Source organism: Cydia pomonella, chromosome 4, assembly GCF_033807575.1.
Source record: "Cydia pomonella isolate Wapato2018A chromosome 4, ilCydPomo1, whole genome shotgun sequence".
NCBI lineage: Eukaryota > Metazoa > Arthropoda > Insecta > Lepidoptera > Tortricidae > Cydia > Cydia pomonella.
The window spans coordinates 17,203,863-17,230,317 of record NC_084706.1 but is presented as its reverse complement, the minus strand read 5'-3'; the positions used below and the strand labels follow the sequence as shown (position 1 = coordinate 17,230,317).

Sequence of the window (26,455 nt, the reverse complement as noted above, 5' to 3'; positions counted from 1 at the left end):
TTCACGGTTATTTTGTTTGCATCGCCTAACTTTCGGAAGGCTCAATTGAAATCGCTAGAATACAGATTTATGATTAAATTGCTAACTTAGAAAGACGTCTCATCAGAGTTACAAATTGGAGCACAAATAATAAACGAAATACAAAATAATATACAGACTTGAGTCGAGAGACACAAAATAAGAACATTAAAGATAATAAAATGTGAATAAATAATTATTATAGGCACCTACTTAATTAATGAAAAATTCCTGCGCGATACTTCATTTCACTATTTAAATACACTACCTAAATAATTTATGCTCAGATATTAAAAAATAAGTAAGCAATATGTTACTTTTCATCTTTCGGTCTTTCCTGATTACAGAGTTTGCTTTTCGTGTGGAGACAGCGGGTGGAAAATCTATTTTCCTTTTTCCTACCTAAGGTTGGACGGTATTATGATTTTAAGTAGGAAACTTTTTTTTTTCTCGAGACTGAATTGGATTTCAAAATGTACTACTTTGCTAAGTTGAATGGTGATTCAACATTTATTTTGTAGGACTCAAATTATTATTATTTTTTACGAAGAATTATGTAAGTATATAACTAATCACAAAAAACACTTATAAATATTCACTTGCTCTTAAATGGTTATGTATTATTTCGTTGTATTGTAGGTATGGAATTCGTACTATTTCCACGTTGGTTACAACGTACACCGAAACCAATTATAATAAAAATTTAAAAAAAAACAGTACCTACTTACTACTTAAATATTAATTTTCTCGTATTCAAAATAAAGAGTGTTTAACTCAGGTGAAAACACAAATTTACCCCTTGAATGAAGTATCTTCACTGTCATTTTCAACCCTTGTCGGTTAACCTTTTGGAAGGCAATGACGGATATATCCGCACCGTATGTCTAGCCCCGACGACGAATTAATCCGTCACTGACCACAGAGCAAGGGCCTGCGTGCATGACATGCATAAAGTTAAAATTCAGTTTTGAGACTTCGATAACGTGGCGTCCGAGTGATAGCTTTTGCGTTTGAAATTGCGTCGAAAAGGTTAACAATCTACTAAAATATTGAACTTTGCCATAACGAGAAACAAACAATAGAATATTGATTTTCTTATTTACGAGATGGCTCACAAATTATATGTAAAAGTTGAGTTTATCCATGCGACAGCCAAGCCAGTAACTCTTGCGCGAGATACATCAAGACAAATTTGTTTATGACTTTGTTGTTACCAATTTACCTATTTGCTCAAGTCGAGTGCGTCCCTGGAGTCGGGAAAACAAAAGTCTATTACGAAGAGGGAACTGACGCGGAGGTTAAATATTGTGAAACTTGCTAATGTTGAATGTCGTGTCGTTTGTCAATTTATATAGCTAGAGTATTTTTGGAAATGCTAAAGTAGCATCATAACCAACTTTTGTCAGAAATTTATACATAAGTATAAATATGTATGTAAAACCTCGTGCCGCCCACCATACAAAATTATTGCTAAAGAATTTGGAATCTAGTTGTATTTTTAATTAGGTTGATTTTCATTAGTTCCAGTATTTTACGAGACAAATGAAATGCAACTTTGTTTTTAATGAAACAGATCCATCAAAACAGAGTGTACATCCTAATGTACATTGGGCGGCACGAGGATAAATATTTTTACTTCTTTTAGGGTTACAAATTGAAAATAGCATATGTCCGCAAACGAATTAAGAATTGTGTTTGTAAATAAAGATCGTATCACACGTTGATATTTCCTAAAAAAATATTTAAGACTTGGCAAACCTTTCACTGAAATTATGCGAATGTAGGCCTAAATACGGACAGACGTGCAGACAGACGAACAGACAGGCGTGGTGAATCTATATTATAATAATAGGAATGTAAATTAAAGTAAACATTATTTATTTGCACCACATAATTATGAAAATAAAGGAACAATGGAATGCTTTTCATCAACTAACAAGTCAAACAAATTTGATCAGAACTTTTATTTTTCATTAAGGGTTTCCTATATCCGTATGTTTAAATGCAACAAAATAATCCAAAGGCAACTCATTCCACTTTTATCTCCGACGATGTATCAGGGAGGCAAAAACAAGGCTATTATAAGGGTCCCAAGGATGACTGGATATGTTACCGCCGAATAAAAGTCGACGCACTTACGGCATTAATGAGATTATATAACTTTTAGCCCCAGACATCACTACTGTTCGTGTTTTATCTTTGGCTTTAGTTTTATTGCTTTTAGGGCCCGTCGTATACTGTGCGGTTTACTAGTAAAAGAGCTAACCCTGGAAAATGGTATATGATAACGAGAGCAACAAAATTACTTTCGTTAGTTTCCTATACTATCCTAAAAGTTAGATCCGGGTGTCTGGTATTAAATTTGCTGGCCTTTCACTCTTACCTCCACCCATGAATAGCTGCCAGATGGCTGGATCTAGTAATAACTGTAGGGTAATTCCACGAGACTGTAACGTCAGTTACCAATTCTTTCGTGGGTTTTTACATTATTTAAGCAACTTCAAGTGTCTGTATGTCTGGCGTAGCCTTACAGGTAGATATCTGGACACTTAAATTTATTATTAATATAAGAACACACGAAAGAATTGAATAGAATAGAATAGAATAGAAGAAATTTATTCAGAAAACGCTTAAGTTTAAGTAACACATGAGACGACAGAATCAATTTATTATTAAGCGTCACTGAAAAGGTCTCCACTCAGCTTAATGTCAAGATACCACCTAAGGATCTCGACGCTGGTCCGTGGAAACCTTTCCGAGAGAGCACAGCTACACGCTAAAGTACAAAATTTTATATATTTAAGTTTAGAAGTTTCTAGTAAATACATATCATAAGGCTATAATTATTATTCAATTAAAAGCTACATTAACAAATAAATTATTTAAATTATCGGTACCTAAACAGTCAGTCAGTCGTCATACAAGGCGACATAAATTATAGGGTAGGCGTTCGTTCTAGTACATGGCATAGTGATGGCACAGGAGTATACCCAATATTTATAATGTTTGTATGTGTAAAATATGTTTTTTAAATTTACATTTAAATGAACTAATTGACGGTGAGTTCCTTATAGGTGGAGGTATATCGTTCCAGCACTTCGTGGCAGAGTATTTAAAACTGCCACGAAATGCTGCGGTGCTGTGCCTTAGGCAAATAAAATGAATTGGTAACTGACATTACAGTCTCGTGGAATTAACCTGTACAGTTTCATTGCCCCATTGTCTTACCATTTTTTGGAGCTAGCTCGCCGTCTATACAGGCTACGCATTGCGTTGTAGTGCTCGCCAAAATAAATTTTCACTATAGCGTTATTTTGGTAGTGGACGCTGCGTTTTATTAGTCCAGCGTACACGCGCTAATATATCCGTTCGTATTTATTTATGTAGGCATTTTGTATGTATGTATGTCACTTTATTCCACATAAACAGGTTAACATAAAACAGACAAAAACCAAACAAAAAAAAATTTATGTACGAAGGCGAATTTATACCTAAAAAGGATCTCCTTCAGCTAACCTTTGCATTTTTATATATTTCATTTAATAAACTTCTTTAGGGTAGACCAAGGCGGATCGTGACAATTTAAACTTTAACCAACATATCTCAGCAACGAAGCATACATCGCTATGAAGTTTGTAATAATGTATTGCTTAATTCATATTTTTCCAAAATCTGTTACGGACATGAATAAAAGTATTTGAGAAAATCTACGAAAACCAGAACAACTCCGCGTCCTAACCTAACACCGAGGTATGTAGGTTGTGAGTGTCGTGACCCTCTTAACTGTGACTATTTGATAAATACCATGTTACCAATTTTTTTACAAATTAATATATATTAATACAAAAAAGTACTACTTATAATCATTTAATAGCAAATTTGTATATTTTGTAGGTACTCCACCGGATAAATAATACTTAGTATTTCAAAACCAAATGGTGGCATCGTTTAGGACCAGCCGTAATTAAAGACCTTCCAGCATGCCTTCGGTGCAAGTTTCGCGAGACTAGCTTTGGAGTTCATGAAATTAAACTCACTTCTCTTCCGTTTTAGGCAACACAAGCAAAAACTGATAATTTCTGCTTTCTTTTCATCGCTATCTACTTTGCTTGCAACTAACTTTACAAATTCCTTGACTATCTACTATTTGCTTATAGGGCAATGTTATCCCTTATAGGTATTTCTGTGGTAATCGCATCAAAATCAACATATTGGCTATTGGGTTGGTTATTTGGTTACTTTTATACAGTTAACTATACAGTTGTTAATCATTTGAAATTAGAAGTAACCTTTTAGAATTCGACAGTACACCGAAAGACCAACAAAACCAACTAATCAGCAAAATAAACTTAAATAATTGTCACAACTCTCCTATTTACAGAAAATCACTGTACAAAAGTAAAATATCAGACTAAGTATAGAAAATCTCAAACTAGTTATAATAATAATTCATAACCGCAGGGCACACTGTACTTTTAGCGAACTGTTCGGGAATAATGATCCCGGACCCGAGTAATCCCGAGAGTCAGTCAGGGTCTCCGACTCCGGCGTGTCTTCGTCGGTCGGAGTAGATCCCAAGAGGACCCGCAGGACTCTCAACTCAAGCTCGCCTTCATTGGCCGTCCAGAGAGACTCCTCTCTGGACGGCCAATGAAGGCGAGCCTGAGTTTGAGTTATATGCTCCAGGGGTGGAAGTGAAACATGTATAAGACACGAGTTGGCACAGTGGCTATTATCAGCTACTGGATCGAAAGTGGCTTACACCTCTCGACACCCCTGAGCCGCTCACACTGGTGTTGCTCCGGGTCGTCTTCATGACGGCAGTTTCGGTGGCCCATCTAGTGGGCGGCGACCGGGTTTGACGACCGGTCTGGCCTAGTCGGTAGTGACCCTGCCTATGAAGCTGATGGTCCCGGATTCAAATCCTGGTAAGGGCATTTATTTGTGTGATGAGCACGGATATTTGTTCCTGAGTCATGGGTGTTTTCTATGTATTTAAGTATTTACAAATATTTATATATTATATATATCGTTGTCTAAGTACCCACAACACAAGCCTTATTGAGCTTACTGTGGGACTTAGTCAATTGGTGTAATAATGTCCTATAATATTTATTTCATCTTATGTGTAAAGTTATAAGTCAGCTCAGGTAAGAAAGCACATCAAATATTTTATGTTAGTATTTTATAGCAATCAGTCAGATTTATACACCGTGTTTTTTTTTATTTCCATTAATTTCAAGGGTGCATTCCTGAGCTTAAATTAAGTGCCTTAGGACATGTTTACATATTGATTAGTGTTTAGTACGAGTGTATAAATTTGCTACTAAATGTAAGTACTATCTCGGACGATCGATGTTCGAGATGACATTGATATGTCACATTTTTTAAATGTTTGGTTGAATTCAATGTAATGCCCGTGTTACAAAAACGCTAAAATTATGCAATATTTAATTACTTTTTAATTAAAAAATGAAACTAAAAAAATATAAAAAGAAAGTTTTTTTTTTAATTAACTTTGCCATTTAGTTTCCACGTTTAAGGAAACTTACCCATACCCAGAGTTAACGGAATTCAATAAAAACACGGTGTATAATGTATATTCTCATTTCTTTATTAATTTTCTTTTCTTTTCCTTTACAAGAATTCAATATGTTTTCTGAAAGAGCTACGTATTTGTATGATTTGTTGTACATATATATTTTTTAATCAAATTTCTATAAAGAAAAGTAACTACCTACTGTAATAGCATGATTTCTATAGTAATCTAAATTGTATTTTTTCTTATTTAATGCATGTTAATTTATAAGATGTAATGTGTTGAAAAGATGTGTCCCGCTGAGTTTCTTGCCGGTCCATATTAGGATACCCTCCTCCAATTGAGGGGGGATTTAAATCTTCTCGGGTCAGAGGTGTAGGGTTAGAGCCGGTGTACCTAGCTTTATTTGACGTTCAAAAGCGCATTGTAATATGCCTACTTGAATAATAAACTATCTTTATCTACAATAGTCCCAATGCCTGCTACGACTGGTTCATGGATGCTATTGTTGCGCTTGTGAACGGGTCCCAGCAGGCGTTCTACATGACGAAAGCTCTCCAAGGGGCCTCTACGTGTTGGATCTATATCTCCACGCAAGCCTATCAAAAGACCGGGATTTAAAGGCCCGTGAAATCCAAAGAGATTCATAATTGCCAAACAATGTGCAAACTCTATAAAACCAAGTCATATCTTGAAACATGAAAAACCATACAATAAAAGAAAAAATATCAAAACAACGTAAACGTACCAAATACTTTATGATACTGATACAAAAAAATTTTTTTGGAGAAAAGTTACTTTGCACTTTTTTTTTTACGTAAATGTTGTACACCGAAAACCACTTTAATGCTAATTTCTAAGGGGGGAGCGCTGGTTTGGCTAACAATCATAGTTTTTGAGATCTTTTCATTGTCGCAACTCCTTTCTGTCATAACCTTCCTTAGTCGCTACACTCGATTTAATATAGGTACAATTTCTTTAGTTACTTATTCATTAATACAATTTTAACATGGCTATTTCAACATTACATCTAAGGGCAGGCCTTGCGGGCAATAAGAATGGAGCCAGTACCAGTAGTGTTACGCACACGAATTCGCCGCCGTCTAACGCCACAACGCGATTGGTGGATGACTTCGCATCATGCGCGCGATTGGTCGCAACTAGTTGCGTGAGACTGCACGATTGGTCGCAACTAGTTGCGTTAGACTGCACCAATGGCTCGAATTCGTGAGTGACACCACTAAACTGGGACCATTCTTAGTGCTCGTAAGGCCCGTCCTTAAATATATGTCAATAGACTGTATACACTTAAATCGAGATATTTTTTATAAACCGATCTTATTTTATTTTGAGCGTCCTTACAGTGTTAATTGGTTTAGTACCAATAAATATAGCAGTACTGATAAATCCGCTACTCGACGCTAGATGTCGACTACAAAAATAATAAGCGTTTTGGTAAGAAAACTGATGTATGGATTGAGCACTCTATGCTTACTTATTTCTCTATGCTATCACCGAATAACTACGTAACGTATCATCGAATAGCCAAGGTTTGCCCTTCTTCAGGCTAAAAACGATACAATTCAAAGGGAAAATGGAGAAATACTCTTACAAATAAGGTGAACCATTATTTTGCCACTCTCCCCTACACAATTTCAAAAACCTTCCATGCTTGCGTTTACCTAAACTAATAACAATGATAAGATGAAAACCATATCATATTTTTAAAACAGAATTGGCCTGTTTTAGGCCGCGTTTCCACTAATGGCTCCTCTAAACGATGGCCCAGCGCTGGAACAGCAAGATGCCCATGCGATGGTTATGGCTTCTCTACACGATGGCCCAGCGCTGGAACAGCGAGATGCCCATGCGATGGTTATGGCTCCTCTATACGATAGCCCAGTGCTGCTGCGATGGTTGAGAGCACACACTATGAAATTTCATAGTGCGTGCTCACGCATCTGCGTACGCACCATCGCTGGCCCACTGCCTTTGATATGCGGACGAAAAACCGACACTGTGGCTATCCTATCGCCATCTCGCCGCGCCATAAGCCACTCTTTTTATCCCTCTCTACACGCTGGCTCATCTTAGTGGAGCAGTATGATGGCCCATCGTGTAGAGGGGGTTCACATATAAGACGGTACGATTGCTGTCGTTACGACATAGTGGGAACGCGGCCTTAGTTGATTTTGAGTGTTACTTTTCAAGTTGAAAATATTCTATTTTCCAGTTGTTCGGCATTTCAATATTCGCACTATGCCTATGGATCTGTATAGAACCTGGATTTAATGAATGGATGCGAATTTTGGAGCTTCAGAAATACTTCATTGGGATCTATATAATCTTGATTGGCTCGCTGGCCATCATGGTGGTTGCGTTCCTGGGATGCGGAGCGGCGCTTATGGAAAACATCATGTTACTTTATGCGGTAAGTATAATATACTCAGGCACAGCAGAAAAGCCGCAGCTTTGTTAGTAGAAAAAGGTGGCAAATAAAAAATAATATAGGTGCAAAAAGTAGACTTTCCGCAGAAAATTTGAATTTCACGCCTTTTTCTATTGACATGTTGGCTGTGTTTCAGTATAACAATAGTACCTTATCTACTATGATAGCCGAGAAACGGGGAATTACTAAGGGCCGAACAAACCCGAGGAAAGGCCGGTAATTCCTATCTCGGTCGAGCAACGAATAGTGCTTTTATCAAAATATGCATGGAAATACAACACAAAAACCTATAACAACCTAATAATTCAATGTAGAGCGCAGGGCTTGAAGCCCGTACCTGTTTACTCTACCCTGTTTCATAAAAGCTTGTGCTAAAATATCTTGTACCAACACGAAGGAAATGTTAGCATTCCAATAATGTTGCAATTGAAATGTTACTTAGTTACTGATGTTTCTAGCGTACTTAGACAAGGTTTTTTTTTTTTTGGCAAAGGTACCCAAACGTGCGACGCAAAGGAGGATAATTTATTTATCAGTCTATGTATGTTCCTTTGTGACTCTGTGGAGAGACCAAAAAGGCGTGGATCGATTTTGAAGATTGTTTCGTCAATCGATTTATCTTAAGAGCCCTTAATCCTTAGAGCGTTCTCCGATTTCACGAAATAACGCTCGATAGATGGCGTTGGCGCTCGGTACGCGAGCGCCGGCAACGCGACGCGCGTTTCAATGCAGACTAGAATAATCTTGATAGTTTTCAATATAATTTCAAGCAACATTAATTTTAGTGTCATATGATATCATATGGGCACTCTTTATTTTATTGTATATGCACAGTAGTTTTTTTTTTTATGTACACTACTACTAAGTGTACAGACTACACAGTGTACTATAACAATTGCTTTTTATTCTGTCTCTTTCACACCAATGGAAAATGAAGAAGTTACTAAATGACTGCAGGTATAAATAAAGTATATTAGTGCGATAGAGAGACAGATAGTGTTTCGTTGTCGTATCGTAAACGATTGGCATGTTGGCTACGCACCCATGATACCTAGCCAAGAAGCCAATCGATTGCGCATATTAGTGCGATAGAGAGACAGATAGTGTTTCCTTGTCGTATCGTAAACGTTTGGCATGTTGGCTATGCACCCATGCTGCCCAGCCAAGATGCCAATCGTTTGTGCATATTAGTACGAGAGAGAGACAGATAGTGGTTCGTTGTCGTATCTATTGGCCTGGTGGCTACGCACCCATGCTTCGTAGTCAAGATGCCAATCGTTTGCACACATTAGTGCTATAGAGTTTCAGTGTTATTTGAAATCACGTTAGGGTTTGTATTATTATTTTTGACCCGAATGAAGTCCATCCAGGTTCTTATGATGGAGTCAGGAGTTGGTCACCAGAACTCCTAATCTACTCATTATAATTCCATCGTGCTTGGGCTCAAAAGATTTGCCGTGACGAACACAATCGATCTAGATGAGGTCCAGGGTCTCATGACGGAGTCAGGAGTTGGTCACCAGAACTCCCCAGAACTCCTAATCTACTCATCATAACTCCATCGAGTTTGGGCTCAATAGATTTACCCTGATGAGCACCATCAATCTAGATGAAGTCCAGGGTCTCATGATGGAGTCAGGAGTAGGTCACTAGAACTCCTAATCTACTCATTATAATTCCATCGTATTCGAGCTCAATAGATTTGCCCTGACGAGTACCATCGATCTAAATGAAGTCCAGGGTCTCATGATGGAGTCAGGAGTTGGTCACCAGAACTCCTAATCTACTCATTATAATTCCATCGTGCTTGGGCTCAAAAGATTTGCCGTGACGAACACCATCGATCTAGATGAGGTCCAGGGTTTCATGACGGAGTCAGGAGTTGGTCACCAGAACTCCCCAGAACTCCTAATCTACTCATCATAACTCCATCGAGTTTGGGCTCAATAGATTTACCCTGATGAGCACCATCAATCTAGATGAAGTCCAGGGTCTCATGATAGAGTCAGGAGTAGGTCACTAGAACTCCTAATCTACTCATTATAATTCCATCGTATTCGAGCTCAATAGATTTGCCCTGACGAGTACCATCGATCTAAATGAAGTCCAGGGTCTCATGATGGAGTCAGGAGTTGGTCACCAGAACTCCTAATCTACTCATTATAATTCCATCGTGTTTGGGCTCAAAAGATTTGCCCTGACGAGTACCATCGATCTAGATGAAGTCCAGGGTCTCATGATGGAGTCAGGAGTTGGTCACCATAATTCCTAATCTACTCATCATAACTCCATCGTGTTTGGGCTCAATAGATTTGCCCTCACGAGCACCATCAATCTAGATGATGTTCAGGGTCTCATGATGGAGTCAGGAGTTGGTCACTAGAACTCCTAATCTACTCATTATAATTCCATCGTGTTTGGGCTCAAAAGATTTGCCCTGACGAGTACCATCGATCTAGATGAAGTCCAGGGTCTCATGATGGAGTCAGGAGTTGGTCACCAGAACTCCTAATCTACTCATTATAATTCCATCGTGTTTGGGCTCAAAAGATTTGCCCTGACGAGTACCATCGATCTAGATGAAGTCCAGGGTCTCATGATGGAGTCAGGAGTTGGTCACCATAATTCCTAATCTACTCATCATAACTCCATCGTGTTTGGGCTCAATAGATTTGCCCTCACGAGCACCATCAATCTAGATGATGTTCAGGGTCTCATGATGGAGTCAGGAGTTGGTCACTAGAACTCCTAATCTACTCATTATAATTCCATCGTGTTTGGGCTCAAAAGATTTGCCCTGACGAGTACCATCGATCTAGATGAAGTCCAGGGTCTCATGATGGAGTCAGGAGTTGGTCACCATAATTCCTAATCTACTCATCATAACTCCATCGTGTTTGGGCTAAATAGATTTGCCCTCACGAGCACCATCAATCTAGATGATGTTCAGGGTCTTATGATGGAGTCAGGAGTTGGTCACTAGAACTCCTAATCTACTCATTATAATTCCATCGTGTTTGGGCTCAAAAGATTTGCCCTGACGAGTACCATCGATCTAGATGAAGTCCAGGGTCTCATGATGGAGTCAGGAGTTGGTCACCAGAACTCCTAATCTACTCATTATAATTCCATCGTGTTTGGGCTCAAAAGATTTGCCCTGACGAGTACCATCGATCTAGATGAAGTCCAGGGTCTCATGATGGAGTCAGGAGTTGGTCACCATAATTCCTAATCTACTCATCATAACTCCATCGTGTTTGGGCTCAATAGATTTGCCCTCACGAGCACCATCAATCTAGATGATGTTCAGGGTCTCATGATGGAGTCAGGAGTTGGTCACTAGAACTCCTAATCTACTCATTATAATTCCATCGTGTTTGGGCTCAAAAGATTTGCCCTGACGAGTACCATCGATCTAGATGAAGTCCAGGGTCTCATGATGGAGTCAGGAGTTGGTCACCATAATTCCTAATCTACTCATCATAACTCCATCGTGTTTGGGCTAAATAGATTTGCCCTCACGAGCACCATCAATCTAGATGATGTTCAGGGTCTCATGATGGAGTCAGGAGTTGGTCACTAGAACTCCTAATCTACTCATTATAATTCCATCGTGTTTGGGCTCAAAAGATTTGCCCTGACGAGTACCATCGATCTAGATGAAGTCCAGGGTCTCATGATGGAGTCAGGAGTTGGTCACCAGAACTCGTAATCTATTTATCATAACTCCATCGTGTTTGGGCTCAATAGATTTACTCCGACAAGCACCATCAAATTACCATTATGATGAATAGATTAGGAGTTCTGGTGACCAACTCCTGAGTCCATCATGAGACCCTGGACCTGATCTAGATTGATGGTGCTCGTCAGGGCAACTCTATTGAGCCCATACACGATGGAGTTATGATGAGTAGATTAGGAGTTCTGGTGACCAACTCCTGACTCCATCATGAGACTCTGGACCTCATCTAGATCGATGGTGCTCGTCAGGGCAAATCTTTTGAGCCCAAACACGTTGGAATTATAATGAGTAGATTAGGAGTTCTAGTGACCAACTCCTGACTCCATCATGAGACCCTGGATTTTATCTAGATTGATGATGCTCGTCAGGGCAAATCTTTTGAGCCCAAACACGTTGGAATTATAATGAGTAGATTAGGAGTTCTAGTGACCAACTCCTGACTCCATCATGAGACCCTGGACTTTATCTAGATTGATGATGCTCGTCAGGGCAAATCTATTGAGCCCGAACACGATGAGGTTATGATGAGTAGATTAGGAGTTCTGGTGACCAACTCCTGACTCCATCATGAGACCCTGGGCCTCATCTAGATCGATGGTGTTCATCAGGGCAAATCTATGGAGCCCAAACACGATGGAGTTATGATGAGTAGATTAGGAGTTCTGGTAACCAGCTCCTGACTCCATCATGAGACCCTGGACCTCATCTAGATTGATGGTGCTCGTCAGGGCAACTCTATTGAACCCAAACACGATGGAGTTATGATGAGTAGATTAGGAGTTCTGGTGACCAGCTCCTGACTCCATCATGAGACCCTGGACCTCATCTAGATTGAAGGTGCTCGTCAGGGCAACTCTATTGAGCCCAAACACGATGGAGTTATGATGAGTAGAGTAGGAGTTCTGGTGACCAACTCCTGACTCCATCATGAGACCCTGGACCTCATCTAGATCGATGGTGCTCATCAGGGCAAATCTTTTGAGCCCAAACACGTTGGAATTATAATGAGTAGATGAGGAGTTCTAGTGACCAACTCCTGACTCCATCATGAGACCCTGGACTTTATCTAGATTGATGATGCTCGTCAGGGCAAATCTATTGAGCCCGAACACGATGAGGTTATGATGAGTAGTTTAGGAGTTCTGGTGACCAACTCCTGACTCCATCATGAGACCCTGGGCCTCATCTAGATCGATGGTGTTCATCAGGGCATATCTATTGAGCCCAAACACGATGGAGTTATGATGAGTAGAGTAGGAGTTCTGGTGACCAACTCCTGACTCCATCATGAGACCCTGGACCTCATCTAGATCGATGGTGCTCATCAGGGCAAATCTTTTGAGCCCAAACACGTTGGAATTATAATGAGTAGATGAGGAGTTCTAGTGACCAACTCCTGACTCCATCATGAGACCCTGGACTTTATCTAGATTGATGATGCTCGTCAGGGCAAATCTATTGAGCCCGAACACGATGAGGTTATGATGAGTAGTTTAGGAGTTCTGGTGACCAACTCCTGACTCCATCATGAGACCCTGGGCCTCATCTAGATCGATGGTGTTCATCAGGGCAAATCTATTGAGCCCAAACACGATGGAGTTATGATGAGTAGATTAGGAGTTCTGGTGACCAGCTCCTGACTCCATCATGAGACCCTGGACCTCATCTAGATTGATGGTGCTCGTCAGGGCAACTCTATTGAACCCAAACACGATGGAGTTATGATGAGTAGATTAGGAGTTCTGGTGACCAGCTCCTGACTCCATCATGAGACCCTGGACCTCATCTAGATTGAAGGTGCTCATCAGGGCAACTCTGTTGAGCCCAAATACGATGGAATTATAATGAGTAGATTAGGAGTTCTAGTGACCAACTCCTGACTCCATCATGAGACCCTGGACCTCATCTAGATCGATGGTGTTCGTCAGGGCAAATCTTTTGAGCCCAAACACGATGGGATTATAATTAGTAGATTAGGAGTTCTGGTGACCAACTCCTGACTCCATCATGAGAACTTGGACTTCATCCGGGTCAAAAATAATAATGCAAACCCTAACGTAATTTCAAGTGAAAATGCGTTTTTCAGAAAATCGCAGCCAAATAACACTAGACCTTACTCATAGTGTTGTGTTCCTGCCGGTGAGTAAGGTTGCCAGAGCTCAACGAGGGGCGGGAGGGGGTTAGAGTCGGCAACGCGCATGTAACTCCTCTGGAGTTGCAGGCGTACATATGCGGGCCGTATGCTTGTTTGCCACCGACTTAGTATTAAAAAAAAAGTAACACTGAAAATCCATCAATAAGCGAGTCTGTTAGGCATACTGTAAAAAATGAACTTTTATTAAGATTTTCTAATCGCAGTATATAGCACTTCTCGGAACTCCGTAGCTGATTACGATCGCAACGAATGCCTGACAATCGAGCACAGGTCCGTCCTCTAAGCGCGCTCCGCGCGGACTGAGAGCGGGGCGTCGCTGCTGCGTGATTTATACGTGTTTTAAAAAAATATAAATTTACGGCAATGTAGGTCCCATAGTTACGATTTTTTTTTTATAGGTTAACATAAAGTTACAGTTTGCTATAATATTATTTTTAAAGTAAAATATTCGTACAATTTGCGGAAATAAAATATAATAAAACCCTGTTTTCGCCAAAAAAATTAAGAAAACTCGGAAGGTATTTTATCAGTTTTTTCAAATGAATCTTCGATTGTTAATCATTCCAGCCCCTCGTACGAGATATGTTGAATCAAATTGTAGTCATTCATGTACCAAATGATTCTTGTTTATAGCAAAATTGAGAACCGAAACGCCACATCTCACTGCAAAATTTGGAAAAGACTCCCAAAAAACCTCATTAAAAAAGAGGTTTAAAAGAGAAAATTAAAATTTGAACTGTTGGAGCCCCTAGTTTAGGAAACGATTATTTAAGTACGTTATCAGTTTTTGAATAAATACTAATAGTTACGTCGTAATCTTGAATGAAAAAGGAAGCATTTTACAAAATACGCTCGTCTGTAGGAATAAGGACTCTTAATTATTGTTCGAGTGTCACTAAAGAGTGACACCACATGACAGGACAGGATCGAAGTATACTAAGTCTAGTTTTGTTTGGTCATTTTTCGTTTTGAATAACCATTAGGGATCTACAACAACTAACGACTGACGTTTCTAGAATGGCAGGCGAAGATTTTTTTTAAATTTTGGCAAACAAGCTACGTACAAGCTTCTGAAAACAGAGCTAAATAATGTTCATTATTATATAAATTATATAAAATTAGACCAAAAACTTATGATGTAAAACATATATTTCGTTTTTTCTTTTAGTACATAGGATCGCAAATCGGTGCATTCGTTTTCGGGCTGATCGGCTCGTGCGTGGTGCTGGACTTCTCCACATACGACTCTAGCATTCAGCCCCTGATCAATGACGTCATCGTGCGTCTCATGAACAACCCGCAGCACGAGGGCAGCAGGGAGATCCTAAGGATGGTACAAGAAGGGGTATGAATCACGTCATCAGTCTATACAAGTTGTTTTTTGATTTTTATTATGGGACCCGCCCCGTAATCGCGAAAATCTGTCATTGGAAAACTCATTCAATTGTTTAGCGTATTCTTATTAGTAGGGGAAATAAGTGGAGTATGTATGCACTTTTGTCTGATGCGATCACGTTTGGCAAGATTTCTCCTGGGATCACACTTGATCCAATCGAATGCCCTAGCTACAAGGTCACTTTTTTCAATCCTTCGTTTTAAGTCGTTACTTTAACAATATCCAATTTTCCCTTGAATCGATAACAAGCACCAGAGCGTTTGTTAGCAAATAAACTGGCGTTTATCCATTAATCGAGAAAACCAACAACGACGTGATTTTTCCAGTTCCACTAACATTGCCGGTTTTACTGTAAAAAGCATCCCAAAACTACACCTAACGAAGCAAACACCAAAACGCGTTTTCCATATGAAAGGCAGGGCGGAAAGCGCATAGAGGTGCATGACGTTTGCCATAACCGAATGGTCAATTCAATTCAAATGATTTATTTGTAAAAACATACGTAACAGTGTTGGTACAAAAAGTATGTGAGAACGCTATGTTTCGCCGAGAGGCATACAAATTTGAAATTAGGTATACACATACAATACCTATACCTTGTTGCATGTAAATATACTTGACTATCTCTGGTCTCTTTTTAAATTTCTTAGTACATGTATCATAATAAGTACCTACACTTTACTTCTGGTTCTGGTCGGGCCTGATTGTTTGACGATCGCTGGAGCCTACGTTATTACACTATTGTTTTTCCAAATTCAACGAATGTACTGATACTGGTATTTCAGCTGTGATTTGTCTGGAGTATAGAAGGCTACTCAGGCGGTTGAGATGGTGCAATTCGTTTGTATGAAAGCGCGGGGAAATTAACGAATTTACAATATACATTATTTTGAAAATATTGCATATTTTAGATATAGGAACTGTAACAAATAGGTATGACATATATAAATAATAATCATAATCCTACTTCAAATTGGGGCTTGAAAGTGCCATAAGTAGGTAAATTTGAAACCTTATATTATCGTCCCGTGCAAAATAACTTTTGCAAGGTAAGTTTTTTTTTACCTTACTGATGTTTTTCATCATAAATATACTTTCAAGACTTTTTTATCCTACAACCCCAATGACATGAGGGATTTTAGACGAAAGTGGACGACCGCCCCGAAACCGCCTTTCCATACAAACTTAGTTTCCATTTTCCTCTCTGGATATATATACACTAGTATTTCGCCCCGTTCACCAAAAAGATTGATCGATTGAATTTGTTGCCCCTACTTATTCGGTCAAAGATCAAAAACCGCGTGCGATCTATTTTAAGAGCTGTGGAGCCCATAACTGATAGATTTAAGTCACCATATAGATATTAGTTTATTTTAATTCATATTTATCGTGCTAGTTATTTCAAAATGGTTAATGGTAATATTATAAATGTGTAAGCCGAGCACTTTCATTTGATATAAAACTCGACCATACTGTCTTGCAAACGACTTGACCAGAATAGCAAGACCCCTCACAAATAGCCATTTGGCCTTCTAGGCTACTGTATTTTCATAACCCCTTAATCGAGCCTGCTCATAATTTAATAAATGAAATATAATGCCCTCAACAATACTTTTACCCAATTTCATATAAATTATAACAAATTTACTAAAGTTATTGCGTAACTAACTGTCCCCTGATAGCTCAGCTAAAAAACATCGAAATTCCGGGACGTACCCCTAGTCAGCCGTGTGTTCCAAGTTGAACGTAAGTACTATGCTTCGTTTCGCTCTCAAGTTCGATTTTTGAAAATTATTTGACACAATTTGGTACATATTTCCGTAGCTATGTCCCTCCATTTGTTTTTTTTATTATCGAATTTTTAATTTTAAAAATTTTAAAATTTGTATGGAAATTGTTTTTCGCTCGCACATATAGGTAATATGTGCACATCAAATTTTGTGAATTTTTTTTTATATTATATTAATAACCAGAGATGAAAATGAGGACGACGTTTGTATGGAGAAGCAGCCATCCCCTTTCCTCTTAAGAATTGTGTGATGTCAAATTCGTCTCAGTACCTAGTGGAACAGACGTTTTGCTTGTAAAGCTTTTGTTTCTACTTCTCAGGCTGACCTGGCACTTGCAATACCTTATTATTATCATAACCATTCAGTGAGTCCAGTAGCCATAGAAGATAAGTATGTAGGTTACCCAGGAAATTAGAAGGAAACAACAGCCGTCAACAGCGGTCGCCTTCACGACGGCAATTTCAGAGGCCCATCTAGTGCCCGGCAAGTCACCGCCTGCCTCCATAACTAGTGAATACATTGTTATGGCAGGTGCCCGGACGTCTTTGCAATAACCCAGTCTCATTGTCCACCCAAAGTCCAAACTTCAATCCATAGACCGTTATACTGTAAATTTTTTCTACAATGCCTGCTGCGACCGGTTCATGGGTGTCTTTTGTTGCGCCTGTCAACGGGTCCCAACAAGCGTTCTATACGACATTAAAACACTCCAAGGGGCCACTACCTATTGGATCTATATTTCCATCCCCACGCATGCCTATTAAATCATTTATAGGCCCGTGAAATCCGAAAAGCTTGACATGTAATATTAATACTATACAATAAATGATTATGACATATACGAGTATACTGCTATGGCATGCAGGGTAACGATATACCACTAAAAATAAAAGAGATTTTTTCTATCTAGTCAACTTTATTCTCTTAAGGTTTTGGTTGAAGTTTGCCTGTGAAAATATACTCTAGTTTTCGTGTGATTTTTTATGGCATTTGCCTTTAAAATGAGTAAAAAATAAATATAAAAACTACAATTATGCGTCAGCCCCCTATTGAGTAAATAAGTACCATAAAATATAAATGTTACAGATCGGCTGCTGCGGCTCCGATGGGCCGATGGACTACATAAATATGCGCAAGCCTCTGCCAGCAGAGTGCCGTGACTCGGTCACCGGCAACGCCTATTTTCACGGATGCGTGGACGAACTCACCTGGTACCTAGAGGGCAAGACTGGCTGGTTGGCTGGCATCGTGCTAGCTTCTTGCATGGTTGCGGTAAGCTTTCAGCTTTTTAATTTTTAAAGTTCTATTAAGTAGTATTCATATAAGTAGTACTTTAAAAATAAAACCAAAAAAGTACAGTCAGCATCAAAAGCCACGGATCAGACTGCGTCAAACTCAAAAGTATGTAGATACTTGTATGTACAAATTTAATAGAGTATGACAGAGACTTTAGAACGTGAACTGTAGATAGTTTTAGAGCGTTGTTTCATCCACTACTATTTTGATGCGGACTGTACTAGCTGACGATATACATACTTACATAGATAAATACATAGGTACGTAGATACCCTCTATAACTCAGGATTCGAAGGCAGGATCAAATAAAAAATACAAAATAATTCACTTGTCCAACACAGGTATAAAATAGTACATAAATTAACTCGGTACAGGTCTTATAATGTTATTGTTGTATCATCATGTTATGCCATAAGGCGTACAATTTTCTGATCACCAATGGACTGTGACTGCATGCTGCACACAATTACCATTAATTAAAATCTAACAAAAAAATCACTTACACTAATTATAGTGTAACGCTTATTAGCGTATTAACGCTTTGTTAACTAAAAATGTATATATTATCTTACTTTTAGAACCAATTGTAATACTCCTATGAAACCTGTGTCTCTCTCAATCTCTGTCTAGCTAAATAAACCCTATTTCCTACCTACTTAGCTAAATCTGGACTTGCCTAAAATACTAAAAATAAAATTCCAATAAGAAAAAAATAAAATTCTAAAATCTTTAAAATACCGCAATCCGTAATTACCTTTACTAATTTTATTAAATAAAGTAATAACCTAAAACTCTAACTAAATAAATTAATACCTTCATTGGATCAGTAAATTGGTCAAATAATCGTTTAGAGTTTATGTAGGACTCAACGTTATAACCGCTAATAGTAACCAAAATCCTTTTCACATATAGGAAAGAGTTATGTATTGTATACGCCTATTAAACTTAAAATGTCAAATAACTAATAAAACGGAAAATATATCAGTATTAGGTATGTCAGAGTACTAAATATGGTAATTGTAAGTTTATTGGCAGATCGTAAATATAAAGTATATATTAAGCAGATAAAGTACCTATGTAATAAATTGTTATCAATAAGGCAATAGTAGGTATGTCATAATTGAACTTGGGTTTTTTAAGTCAGTAGAATGTCACAGTTAACATGTCAGTAAAGTATGTCTAAGTAAGTAAAGTCTTTCGAATGTAATAGTCAGTCGGTCAAAGGTCGATAACTAACAAGTGTCACAATATATTGTTTTCGGGGTATAGTTATTGCCCCTTCTCCGCGATAACCGTGATCATCAACCACCTACTGGTCAGAATCCCCGCCCCAGTTCTGAAGGAACTATATTTGTGGTCCTGACGGAACATCTTTTCATAACAACAGGACTCTTTGTCATTTGTCCATGTCATTATGTTGTGACATTTTCGTCATAAATGAGAGGAATTCAAAGGGACAATTTAACATAACAAAATACTGGTAGTAGAGCAGCAGTATTTGATCCACTTTAATTCTCCAGAATACTGTAATTTTCTAATACAATTTATTATTCAATGAAATGATATGATCCAAACTGTAGTTGTAGTCATTTTGAATCACCTTTCGGACCAAAATAAACTACGATCTTGCATCTGCCTCGATCCAGCTTGGGTAAATCACTCATTGGTTTATATATTCAATAATAACGTTTTGTGATAATATGACCTAGATGACAATAACAATATACATAATGGATATATACAGATGATTACTATAACTAGCTTATATCTAAAATAGGCCCTTGAGGCATTGTACCAAGGATGCTGGCGGCATTTCCTCGTTGTATCGCAATACTGATACGTTGTGCGAGGAAGCCGCCAGCTCTTCGGTCACCAGTTACGTCAACCAGACGTTTCGCGATTTCTCCAAAAAACTTGTGCGCGCTGGGACCCCATGGACCTAGAGTTTTAATTTTTAAGGTCGGATGTGAAAATTACAGATCCGCAGAAAACAGAATGAAATCGACATACTGACTTCTAGGGACAGGCAAAACAAACATTTTCGCTTCATAAGCAAAATGACTCTACAGCAGCAGCACTACATTATATTGTGGTTATTGGTTTGAATTTTCCCCACAATATACTTTCTACCAGTAGCGTTGCAAGTGACCAAAATATATTCAAAGTCATGAATAAATATGTCAAGTTTGTCAATAAGTCATAAATAAGTATATGTAATAAAATCCTAACAATCCCTAACCCCCAACTACATCCTAGCTAATTGTATTTTTAATCTAACCTTTAAGCCCATAATTAGACTCAAACTATGTAATTAAAATAGCCATAAAGTATCAAAAGGTAACCTAGCTATCTACTGTAAATATGTAAAGGCTTTGATATAATAAACTTATAGACTTATATTAATCCTACAATTCCCTAGACCAAACAAATAAAAACCCTAGCCCTAACAGCTAAACTATCCAACTATTTTACCGCGTAGTTTTCCGATGTGCAATGGAAAACTCCTAGACTTAAGCTAACTACGACGGATGGGGACACTCCGATTTAGTCCTAGATCCTAGTTCCCCGTGTGCTGACAATACACTCACGCTTGGGATTCGGACGGCAAGTGTATAGTCGGAAAGGTAAATATAAAAGTGAATACATAATTATGTAGATACGGAATTTGGTCTAGAACTTGGCTTTTTTAAGAAGTCTAGTTGACAACCCAAATCGTCCTAGGTCCAGGGGTAAAAACCTGTTTTAATAAACGCAGGTAACTGCCGGGACCCATCTGGTATTATCCTATGACTCGACATTAGTGAATTAGGGCTATAGTTGTCCACCGTTTGGTTACCTGCCCAGAAACACTAAGCCGCCAGCACTATACTGGAGAAAACAAGCTCTTTCTACCCCACAAATTATGTAAGAAACTATGAAATACGTAACTAAATTAACTTTAAATTAATATAAAAAGTCCTCCAACCAAAATCATTCTAGTGTTAAATTTCACTAAAATTATTCCAGCCAAAACACTATATATATATTAAACACAATTAAAAAACAAACTAATAAATTGCACTGAGAACAGAACAAAACTTTACAACCTTTAAAACATCTATTGTTTTGTAACCCAGACTTCACTAGTATATTTTTAAACACTGGCGCTGGTCTGGATCACAGAGCAATAATCAAACAATTAAAATTCACTAAAATTATAAATGTCACTATAAACAAAACAAAACTTTACAATCTTTATAAGTCTATTAATTTATAAATCAGAGTTCACTAGTATAATTTCAAATACTAGCGCTAGTCTGAACCTCAAATCAATAAACAATCAAGTAGTTAAAATTTACTCAAATTAACACAAACTAAATGAACTTATAAAACTATTACTTAATAAAACTATTCAAATAAAACCCCAAAACAAATTACTCTATATTATACCCCAATCCAAACTCTACCAGTATCATGAAATACTAGCAAAGTCTAGACTAGAACACAATACAGGTAACCTAAATTACCTAAATACCCACTATAGAGCTTTGTTTAACAGTCAATGCGAATGGCCGAGCTGATGCTAGGGCAGCTGCTGCGCTGTCGTTACGATTCGCTCGTGCCGATATCCGACGATGCACCCGACGTCAGTCCGTCAGTATCCTCGGCTGATAAAAATGTGCTCCAAAAACAGATCTCACAGCGTTAATATTACGATGGAAAGAGGCAAATTAAATTTAAAGTCGGAGACAGTGTACTCGTAAAATCATATTTTAAAAATGGCACAAAACATACGTGGTTACAAGGAACAATTGGCTACTTGACAGTTTTTTGTAAATAATGTCAAACGATCTTGATTTTCCTGAGGATCAAATGTCTATATGGGACTCATGGCATTTAAGCAACACAAAGGTCAGAAATTAGAGTTAAAGTCTGACGTTCGCATTCGACGATTGAAACGCCTCTAACAAAATGATAACGTATGGAAGTATGTATGGAAGATCAAGGAAAATGCCATTTTGACCCTGAAATATTGCGTTTATGTGTATAGTTGTTATACAATTTATTTTTCAATAAAATGTATGGAATCGAATGGTACCATTTTTTTCTATTTTTGAAGGACAAAAAAAAATTTTTTTGAGACTTTGGAACCTTGTATTTTTTTATAATCTCAGTATATTTTTTTTTTAATTTCCTCTTTTTTATAATGGATGGATCATATTCTATCCACTTAACTAAATTTTGTTATAATATTCAACATGTGTCAAGTACCCAATTTTAAGTACCATCGGCTCGTCAATGTTCAATGTATACATTAAAAGTGTTCAAGTAACGGCTAGAAAGCATGTTAACTAGCTGCTACAAAGTCAGTAAGGCTTTGGAAGACGATGGCTACGAAGGCGATGTGCCCGTTCTACGACCCAGTAAGCCGAGAGAGGAGGTGCCTTCAGAAACGGCAGCACCGCCGCCGGCGCCGCTACCTGCGGCTGCGGGGGAGGAGGACGCTGACATGTCTGCATCGCGGCAACTTCAGGGTACCACGGCTGTCCCTGACGTACCACCTTCTTCTATTACACCCCGCGGAGTAAATAATGACGACGAGCCGTTGAAATCAGATGTTTATGTACGACGATTCACATTTAAGCAAATAAAACTTATTTACTATACTATTGGAAGCGAAAACAGTTCAGGGTGCGTAGCAATCGTGCCAATCGCTAACGCTCCATTACTCCATAGCGATCGAAACGCAACTCTGTTGCACTAATATGGAAAAGTGATAGAGAGAGTTAAGTTACGTAGCGTTAACGATTGGCACATTGGCTAAGCACTCCGTTGAGCGCAAAAAAAAACCAATGAATGATTAAATTATGTCTCTTCTTTTTACAGGTAGTCAACGCTGTTATGTCTCTGGTCCTAATTCAAGCAGTAAAAAAGGAAGAAGAGGAAGTATCAGCATATAAGAATTAGTGCGTAATTCCTACGTGTATTATCAAACGCACACGATACGAGTATTTTAAGTAACTTGTCATACGCAGACGACGTGAAATTACATGACAACGGAAGGAACAAGCAAAGTGGATGGCAACATCAATAAGTTTTTACTTTTACATAGCTTTATCATATTTTAGGAGCATATTATGCTCGTGAAAACACAAAATCTTAAAACCTAAGGCCCTTTAACAAGAGTTTAACTATATTAACGCATTCACTGCCAGCAACCCGCCAGACGGGCGCCCGGGCGCTCAGTCCGTAGTCGCTTTTCGCTACATACGCATTTTCCCATGTTATCGGCTACGCTCGTAGCGCGTAGCACGCGCTGGCACTGAACGTGTTAATGTAAATCAGGCAGTCCCATTAAGTATGTAATTTCAACAAGTATGCGCCAATATCATACTATTCACCACCGTTTTATGTTCTAGTTTCTAAGACTATAAGATTAACTTTCATTATATTATAATTGGTATAGAAAATAGTTTCGTTCGTTTTATTACTGTTTGGGACTCGCAGAATGTGTTGAATTTCAAGTGGTCCTTTTGGTTTGAAATAATTAAGTGCGGTACTGTAGGACCTATCTATATTTAGTTCGCAATCAGTTCACGTGCCTTGGAACTAAGATTAAAATTTACACGATACGATAGGAATAAGTTACAAGTTTTTTAGAATATAATAAATTTTGGTTTTAATAATTTAAACTATGAATGTGAACACAAATGTGGATATCTGACGTGTGCGCCGCGCCGTGCAGGACTCAACACAGAGTATCAATGTCCTTGACAGTGTATATACTTACTGTATATGATTGTTGGAAGAAGTAATGTATACTAGCTCATAGATGATTATACTATAATTATATTACACTATATTTTAATGTTATATGTTGATAACTTTCATTATAGGAGCCCCGTAACCTTATCTAATGAGATTAAACCTATATAGCATGGTAAATGGAGAAGTATTGAAGCGGTAAAGTTCGAAAGTCTTTACCTGTGTACGAATAACAAAAAAAAACTACATTGTAAAACTGCACTATGAGTATTGTGACCCGTGATCGCCGGTAGCCTAATCTAACCAAAAAAATAGATCTACATATATGCACAACTGTGGGCATATATGTAGTTTAGAACATTAACCATCGTGTTTCCAAACAGGATCGTAAAGTAAGTAAGTAAGTAAATATTCTTTATTGCACCAACAATTATACATTTTACATACATGTAAAACTACAAATGAATTTTAAAGGAAAATAGAACCAGGTGACAACAGGCGGTCTTATCCCTAAAAAGCGATCTCTTCCAGACAACCTTAAAAAAAAACCTTAAAGTATAAATGGCAACACGGCATAGTTATTGGGACTCCTCTCAGTGTCTTGGTGCACCTGACGTTTGGACAGACGTGCTCTCTGGGTGATATTCTAAGCACAATATTACGTGGGGATGATAAGGCATACTTAAGAAATATTGTGACTGAAAAGATTTTTTTATGCTAATTATATTTTCAGTCATTCAATGCAAATTACCCGTACTTTCATATTGCTGACCCTCGTTGCAGCCTCAATCATGGTGACTAACTTGTTAGGGATGTTGAAGTTCCTCAGTATGGCGTATAAGGAGTACCTATCTATGAATTCTACGAACATCACGTGTACAGATTGTGCATATTCCCATCTCTTCACATGATCTGCTTTAGAACTTCTGGTCAACCAAAAAAAAGCTATACACACACATAAATAAACATTTTACTTTTAGCAGGGTATTCAGGGTTATAAATTTATCATGCCTATCTATTTGGAAATCTGTGTCTAATACAGTCTGATGCAGTCTAACTGTTGGCCGGGTGCACGATGGCAGCGCCGCCTAGCGTTGGCAACTTGGTAGGCGCTCAAGAATAATGAGCACAACAACATTAAGATTATCACAACAAAATAAGAAGTTTACCAATGAAAAATTATGATTTTTTTACATAGTAATAACATTATTATTTATTTGAAATATTACAGGAAAAATATAACCACATCTCTACCTAGATAACTTTTTTTAATTTGTTTATTACACTTGAAAATTCTATGAGATTACACTAAACACACCTTCTTTCAAACAAAACAAAAATTGTTTAAATCGGTTTACATGATAAAGAATTATCCCTGAAAAACCAACATACATACAGATCGCGCAAATTAGCCATAATTATATAATAAATGTGATTTCTAAAGCTGCTCATAGTTCGATATTCACACATAATACTGGGGGTCATTGTTAGTTTCATGCTAAATGCTATTAGTATGAAACTTCCTTTTAATGAGTAATACAAACGGAGTTAAAAGCCTTTCGCTTTGTTTAAACAATCCATCATTTTTGACAAGTGAACAAAGAGTGAAGGTTCAATAAACAACGATACTCCTACTAAAAGCTACGTTATGGATGTTTATAGTGTCGCTCATTTCCCTGACAAATATCAGAAATATACTTTATTACAAAATAAAATCCAAATACAAATCGTTTGTTTACTAAATATTTTTAACAAATTGACATAAGTATTTGAACTTAACATAAATTAGATTTTACAATTAAGCTAATATCCATCGGCCCCAAACTAGGCGCAGCCTGTATCTCGGGAACCGGGAATATGGATTTTACTGAGAGATTTTAACTAAACTAAATATGACAGCCGTTTTATGATTGAGAAATCTCAAATATAAAATTATTTTAACTACAAAAATTGCATGCACACAATTTACGAACACAAAATATGTACAATCAAATAGAAAACTTACAGGACAGACACCACCATACCATACCATAGTTGCTTTTAAAGTATGCTTCTAGGGCTTATAGTTTTCGCTAAATGTGTGACCCGCATTCTGGATAGATATGTTTTTCTACCGCACGACGCTGTACGGGCACAATGGGCGACAGACAGTCTGTCTCGCAGACATCGGCCCAGTGCAAGGTTTCTTTTTTGTGCCATTTTTTATGTGACCTTTATTGTCAATTTTGTATTATATCTAGTCAGGAACGTGAGCCCTTTTTGAAAAAAAAGAAGAAAATGAAAGTATTTATTTCAGACACCACGTATCCATATTTATGCCTACAA

The 26,455-nt window shown here is 37.9% G+C and overlaps 1 protein-coding gene across 1 annotated transcript in view; it reads left to right on the top strand.

Moving 5' to 3' along the window:
* Nucleotides 1-23,837, top strand: part of LOC133517188 (tetraspanin-2A) — a 34,571-nt gene extending 10,734 nt beyond the window's left edge. The window contains exons 2-5 of the mRNA XM_061850391.1: nucleotides 7,791-7,988; nucleotides 15,072-15,248; nucleotides 18,176-18,361; nucleotides 23,252-23,837. Of these exons, the coding sequence (XP_061706375.1) occupies nucleotides 7,791-7,988; nucleotides 15,072-15,248; nucleotides 18,176-18,361; nucleotides 23,252-23,332 (642 nt within the window). The 3' untranslated portion in view covers nucleotides 23,333-23,837. The remainder of the gene's footprint in view (nucleotides 1-7,790; nucleotides 7,989-15,071; nucleotides 15,249-18,175; nucleotides 18,362-23,251) is intronic.
* Nucleotides 23,838-26,455: the final 2,618 nt, after the last annotated feature.